Consider the following 5,442-nt stretch of genomic DNA (forward strand, 5'->3'; position numbering starts at 1 on the left):
TTCTGCACCAGGTGAGGGCGGATTAGGTTTTTGGGAAGCGTTCTGCTCGCCTGCTCAAGTTCGTCATCACAGGTCGTCTTCTGTCCAAGTCGGCGGCGCTACTCATCGTCGTCTTCATCACCATCAGCAACAAATCATCGTCAGCATCGTCACTCCCACTTGTTACTATTGTTTATATATAATCCGTATTCATTATCTACTCCCAAATTTACAGACCTATTAGTATTGTTTATATATAATCTGTATTCATTATCTACTCCCAAGTTTACAGACCTGTTACTAGTACTTGTTTATATATATAATCCATTAACCATCTTAGCTGCGATCGGTTAGCAGGAAAGCAAGATTTGGTCTTCGAAGAAAGATTTTGGGACAGATAGAAAAGTTACCATACTGAACAAAAGTGCGTCTTGCACAAAACTTGGTAAGACAAGGACTTAACTGAAAATAGCTGCAAACCAGACCAGTTTGTCTTGGGCAGGTTTGGGCTGAAATCTGGTCCTTCCGAGCCGGTAGCACAGAGAGAGAAGGTGGGAGGCGAATCTCGTGAAATTCTCTCTCCACTGCTCGCCGGAAACCAAGAAATCGCCAACCCACGAATCTTCCCTCACAACCAGTCCACACCGCCGCGCCAAGTCCCGATCTTGCCGGCCGAGCTACACTCCGGCCGTCGCCAGTTCCCCGGCTCGAGCCTCCCGCCGCGAATTCGGACGGCTCGTCGACCCTGCCTGGTGAGAAATCCTCGAATTTCTTCTTCAATTTGTTTTGGCCGCGGGGAAGATTCCCGAATTTTACCTGTCTCGTTTCCCCACCTCTTTCCTGGCCGAAGTAGTTTCCATGGGTGGTCGGGGCCATTTGGGGGAGGAAAGGGGCGAGAAGAGCCCTCATGAGGCTGACATGGTGGGCCCACCTTCTCTGGGGGATGCCTGGCATATGGTTTTTCATCGGGTTATTGGGGGCATCGACCCTGACAACAACCTGCTATGTTTGGTGATCAGCAGCTGTTATGTTGGGGGTTGCTCATCTTCTTGCCCTGATAAAAGTGCGAGCTTCCATGGAATTCATATTTTGTATCGCTGGCCAGTTGTTTCTAATGAGAGAATAAGAGGCTGGGATAGCATAGCAAACAACCATCATCATGGTTGTATTTTGGAGGAAGTGGCAAATTCCTCTACATAGGAGGAGTTGAGAACACAGAAACTCTTGGAGCTACCGTTTTCCTGTACTAGCGTTCGCGTTAGTAGGATGAATTGGCGTTAAGAAATAAAAACTTTTGTTGGAACGTTGGCTAGAGGTTCCTTTGAAAATATCAGCCCCTTTGGTCCATAACGGGGCGGGACTCATTCTATTATGATTCTTTAGATTATTCGCAATTGATGGCCGCTTGGATGACTAGAATGGCTCATTCGAGCCACCACCTCGCCTATCTGTATCCGTGCTGTTTTGTCTTGCTTAGTGGCCATGAAATTGACCTGCCTGAGCTGATCCAGGATTGCAAGCATGAGTATGCGATGGTGCACCGTCCCAGCTGTGGGCACAAGTATTCCAATATCAGTTTGTGTTGCCTCTGTGACTCGAATGATTTGATTGATCTGCCTTGTAAACAGAACGACCAGTGGAATGATGAGATAAAGGTATTAGCATCGATGAAAACAGAAAATGGCTGTTCCCTCTAGCATTCTGGGTAGAATATGAGAATTTGAGCTGTTTGCTATGGGCAAATGACATCTCTGTAGGCTGTTAGTGCTCTCAGTATTATCAGTACTGAATTAAATTAAACACTCTCCGTTGTCTTAAATCCAATGTGTGGTTAGTCTTCCCTGAAATACCTGGGTTCTGTATGAAAATTGCTATATCTTACTGCTTTTTGTCTGAGGTGTCTTAATAGGGCATTAACTACCAAGCAAATCATCATACATGTTGCAAGCTGGTGGGCTTTCTCAGTAGATAGGGAGTGAAATATGTCACGGCACCTTCATGCTTCATATTAAGTAGTTATATTTTGTACTTTCATTAATGCAAATTGTTGGTGATCACTGCAAGTCAGACCCCCCCTTCTATTAAAATAGCATGGTTCTCTAATGAAATAAAATAGCTTTTTCTATTTGGTTCCTTATATCATTTTTTCCCTAGATGATGAACAGTATATACACCAGCACTAGAGTCTAATCGTAGCAACTCAGCCGCTCACCTGCAGCAAATGGAATCAGGTGAAAACAACATGGGCTCGAATGATGGACCAAACAGCAAAGCTAACTTGGCTGCGAGGCAACGCTTACGGTGGACAGATGAGTTGCATGAACAATTTGTGGAGGCTGTTACTCAACTTGGCGGTCCTGATAGTACGTATCTACACTGCAATTGTGCTTCATTACTTCTTTTATATGATACTATTTCTTCTACTGTGTAATCACTTTATGGGACTAGATAATATAGTTTATTTGAAATCTAAAGGTGATACCATTTTACATTAATTCATTTATATTACATGACATTGTTATATCTAGTGAAGTTTTTTAGTATAGTTTGAAAATACCAGACGTTCTTAAAGTGACAATAGCATGTAAATATATGATGCCGTGGAACTCAAAACATTGTTTCTAAGTAGAAAGCTTATATATGGTTTTAAGCTGTCACATTATCTCAACACAACATCATATAAGCTTGGAATAAGCATGGTTTAGAGTTTAAGGTGTTAGATTAACTTCTATTCTCAAGTAAAAGAGATGAGATGTATAAGCTACCATGCATTTACATGAGAATGTACCAAGCAAGAAGCCCTTTTAAGTGAGAGAATTGTAGCTTGATTTTTAAGACATCCAAATCACTTGGGTGAGGATCTCCATCCATCTAAGCAATTAATAACTTACTTTTATCAATATTTTCTTATTTTATTATAAAAGTAAAAGGTACGAATGTACTTATGTTGTACTTATCTGTCAGTTATGTGCATTTGTACCTTTATTTGCTACAGTAATTATATAGGCTTTTTATGCTTCTGCTGGCACTTTTTTTTGAACTTCGCTTCTGCTGACACTTGAATTCCTCAAATGCAACAGGAGCAACTCCTAAAGGAGTTTTGAGAATTATGGGTACACCAGGATTAACAATATACCATGTGAAAAGTCACCTACAGGTACATATTGTTTAACAGTGCCACTTGGCCTTTGGTAATATTTGTTAACTCTTAATTTCTGATATTGAATTCCCCATTACTGTTTTCAGAAATACAGGCTAGCAAAGTACATTCCCGACTCTTCAGCTGATGGTAGGTGAACACACTTCTCATATACTTGGTATTGTGGTATTTGTTTCAGTTCTTTCCTAATATGTATCTCTCGTGTAGGTAACAAGGCTGATAACAAAGATCCAGGGGATTCACTAGCAGGACTTGATGGATCCTCGTATGTATACACATATAGCCAGTTATAATCTCCATTAAATAGTAACTTATGTAAACTGTGACTGGCATGGCATGAGATGAAAGTGCTGCAATGTATGCCGTATTCTACAATGCACTAAGAAATTCATCTAGCATAGTCAACTCTCTTATTTTACTACCCTTGAGGTTTGCATGTCGCTCGACAAACACATGCTAACTGTGGTTCCTCAGTAATTAGAAACATAAAAAATCAGGGTGCAACCATAATCTAATGAAATCTCTCTTATTTTTATACTGATGAGTAATTTCTGCAAAATGAGAAGTGTTCAATTTATTTTATTCCCTTCATCAATTTTTGGCCTTGAATATCATCAGGTACACAAATGCTACGCAGCAATGAAAACACGTTGATATAGCTTCAAACCGATCCATGTGCATTTTTATCTTCCTTTATTTGAAAGATGTAATATCGTTGCTTTTTGTTGGTTTATCCATGCTATGCTATCCGTAAGGGGCAAGTCTTTTGCTAATGTATAGCGACCTTTTTCTTGGAGACCTCAATTTCACTTTTGGAATTAGTGTCTTTCAGTTGATGCTGCTCCCCTGTTTTCCTCAGTTTTTCCTAGGGACGTTTGATAGTCGAGCCTTTTTCTTTACAGTGGAATGCAGATATCTGAAGCCCTGAAGCTGCAGATGGAGGTCCAAAAGCGGTTGCATGAACAGCTCGAAGTAAGTTTTTGTTTGCGATCCAAAAGCAGTCCAAAAGCAAATGCTTGTAAAATACTTTATCTGCTGTGGTGAATTAAAAAACATGGTGATTTGTCCATTCTAAAAACAGAGGAAAATTCTTAGTCAGCTAGAGGCAAAAACAAGTCCGTTCCTAATATTGTCAACTTCCACGCTTCTTCTAGTAATGAATGTGAAGTCTGCATTAGAGACATTGTTTGCGTTTCGGTTTGTAATCTCATTCATATTTCCAAACTTGCAAATTAAGTAAATAGTTAGGTTTAATTGACCAGATGCATTAGTTGCATGCTTGCATAGCGGTAAATGCATCAATAACCTTCAATTATATTAAGTAGAGATCAATGATAAGATGTGCTGATAACATTTTCTTTAGGTACAAAGGCAGCTGCAGCTGCGAATCGAGGCACAGGGAAAGTACCTTAAGAAAATCATAGAAGAGCAGCAGCGTTTCGGTGGCGGTGGTATAAAGTCTGAAACACCTGGTGCAGGAGCTACTGTCACAGTGTCGAGCGATCAGTTCCCCGATTCTGAGAGGACAGACCCCTCGACTCCTGCACCGACATCTGAATCTGCATCTCAAGGTGGGGCTTTCAAAAGAGACAGTGGAAGCCAGACTGAAGCAATCAAGAGCCCATGTCACGATGAACCGCTGCTAACTGCAGATTCCAACTGTCATCCCGGTTCTCCTACTCTCAGTCCGAAGCATGAGAGGGCAGCAAAGAGACAGCGAGGTAGCGACGCTGAATTCCCGGAGGCCGAGTTATCCCTTCCGCAGCATATCTTCGAGTCGAGCTCAGGGCCAGAGTTCCAGCAATGTTCGGTGCCCTACTACTCGGGTCATTAGCCTCCCGGCAGCTACATTTTGGCAGCATCTTAGAATGGTGTCATCTAAGGGGATATGTTGTATGTTGACAAAAGTTGTTAGGTGTTTTCAGGTGGTTGTTTACATGATGCATACTTACACATGACATCTATATCTTGCATTTGTAGCGCCTTGACTTGTAACCTTATTGGCAGATGAGTTGACCAGTTTGGGTGGGGTGGGCACTGTTAGCCTGTTTTTACATGCTATGTTTTCTACTCTTGTTCTTGAGTCTTAACACCAAGTTTATCTTGCTATGCTATTTGTTATGAGGGTGATTGATGATCAGAAACAACGCGTTTACCAGTGTTTTCATGTCAGTGCCCCTCTTTTCAGTGTGTACTTCGTACAAAATATAATTATAAAATAATACCATCAAAAGTCTAACAAAATCCTAAGTCAACATCTACAAACGTTTTTGGAAGAACATCTTTTTTTAGGGGTAAAACTA

The 5,442-nt window shown here is 41.1% G+C and overlaps 1 protein-coding gene across 7 annotated transcripts; it reads left to right on the top strand.

The window, feature by feature from the left end:
• Nucleotides 1-438: 438 nt before the first annotated feature.
• On the top strand, nucleotides 439-5,213 carry LOC123121140 (myb family transcription factor PHL7). Of its 7 annotated transcripts, none has more exons than XM_044541067.1 (8): nucleotides 474-731; nucleotides 1,491-1,634; nucleotides 2,134-2,342; nucleotides 3,060-3,136; nucleotides 3,226-3,268; nucleotides 3,347-3,404; nucleotides 4,042-4,111; nucleotides 4,503-5,213. In XM_044541067.1, exons 3-8 carry the CDS (start codon nucleotides 2,201-2,203, stop codon nucleotides 4,971-4,973), a joined length of 861 nt encoding a protein of 286 aa, XP_044397002.1. In that variant the 5' UTR covers nucleotides 474-731; nucleotides 1,491-1,634; nucleotides 2,134-2,200; the 3' UTR covers nucleotides 4,974-5,213. The 7 variants fall into 7 exon arrangements, with proteins under 7 accessions (XP_044396998.1, XP_044397000.1, XP_044397003.1 ...); XM_044541069.1 differs by having other exon boundaries at nucleotides 2,211-2,342; XM_044541063.1 differs by lacking the exon at nucleotides 1,491-1,634 and having other exon boundaries at nucleotides 439-731.
• The last annotated feature ends 229 nt before the right edge of the window (nucleotides 5,214-5,442 follow it).

Source organism: Triticum aestivum, chromosome 5D (genome assembly GCF_018294505.1).
Source record: "Triticum aestivum cultivar Chinese Spring chromosome 5D, IWGSC CS RefSeq v2.1, whole genome shotgun sequence".
NCBI classification, from domain to species: domain Eukaryota; kingdom Viridiplantae; phylum Streptophyta; class Magnoliopsida; order Poales; family Poaceae; genus Triticum; species Triticum aestivum.

Excerpts from the sequence above, each read along its gene's own strand:
- LOC123121140 (XM_044541063.1), top strand. The coding sequence starts at position 2,201 with ATGGAATCAGGTGAAAACAACATGGGCTCGAATGATGGACCAAACAGC. Across the intron at positions 3,137-3,225 it reads ATGTGAAAAGTCACCTACAG|AAATACAGGCTAGCAAAGTA; the intron begins GTACATATTGTT and ends TACTGTTTTCAG. Across the intron at positions 4,112-4,502 it reads GGTTGCATGAACAGCTCGAA|GTACAAAGGCAGCTGCAGCT; the intron begins GTAAGTTTTTGT and ends CATTTTCTTTAG.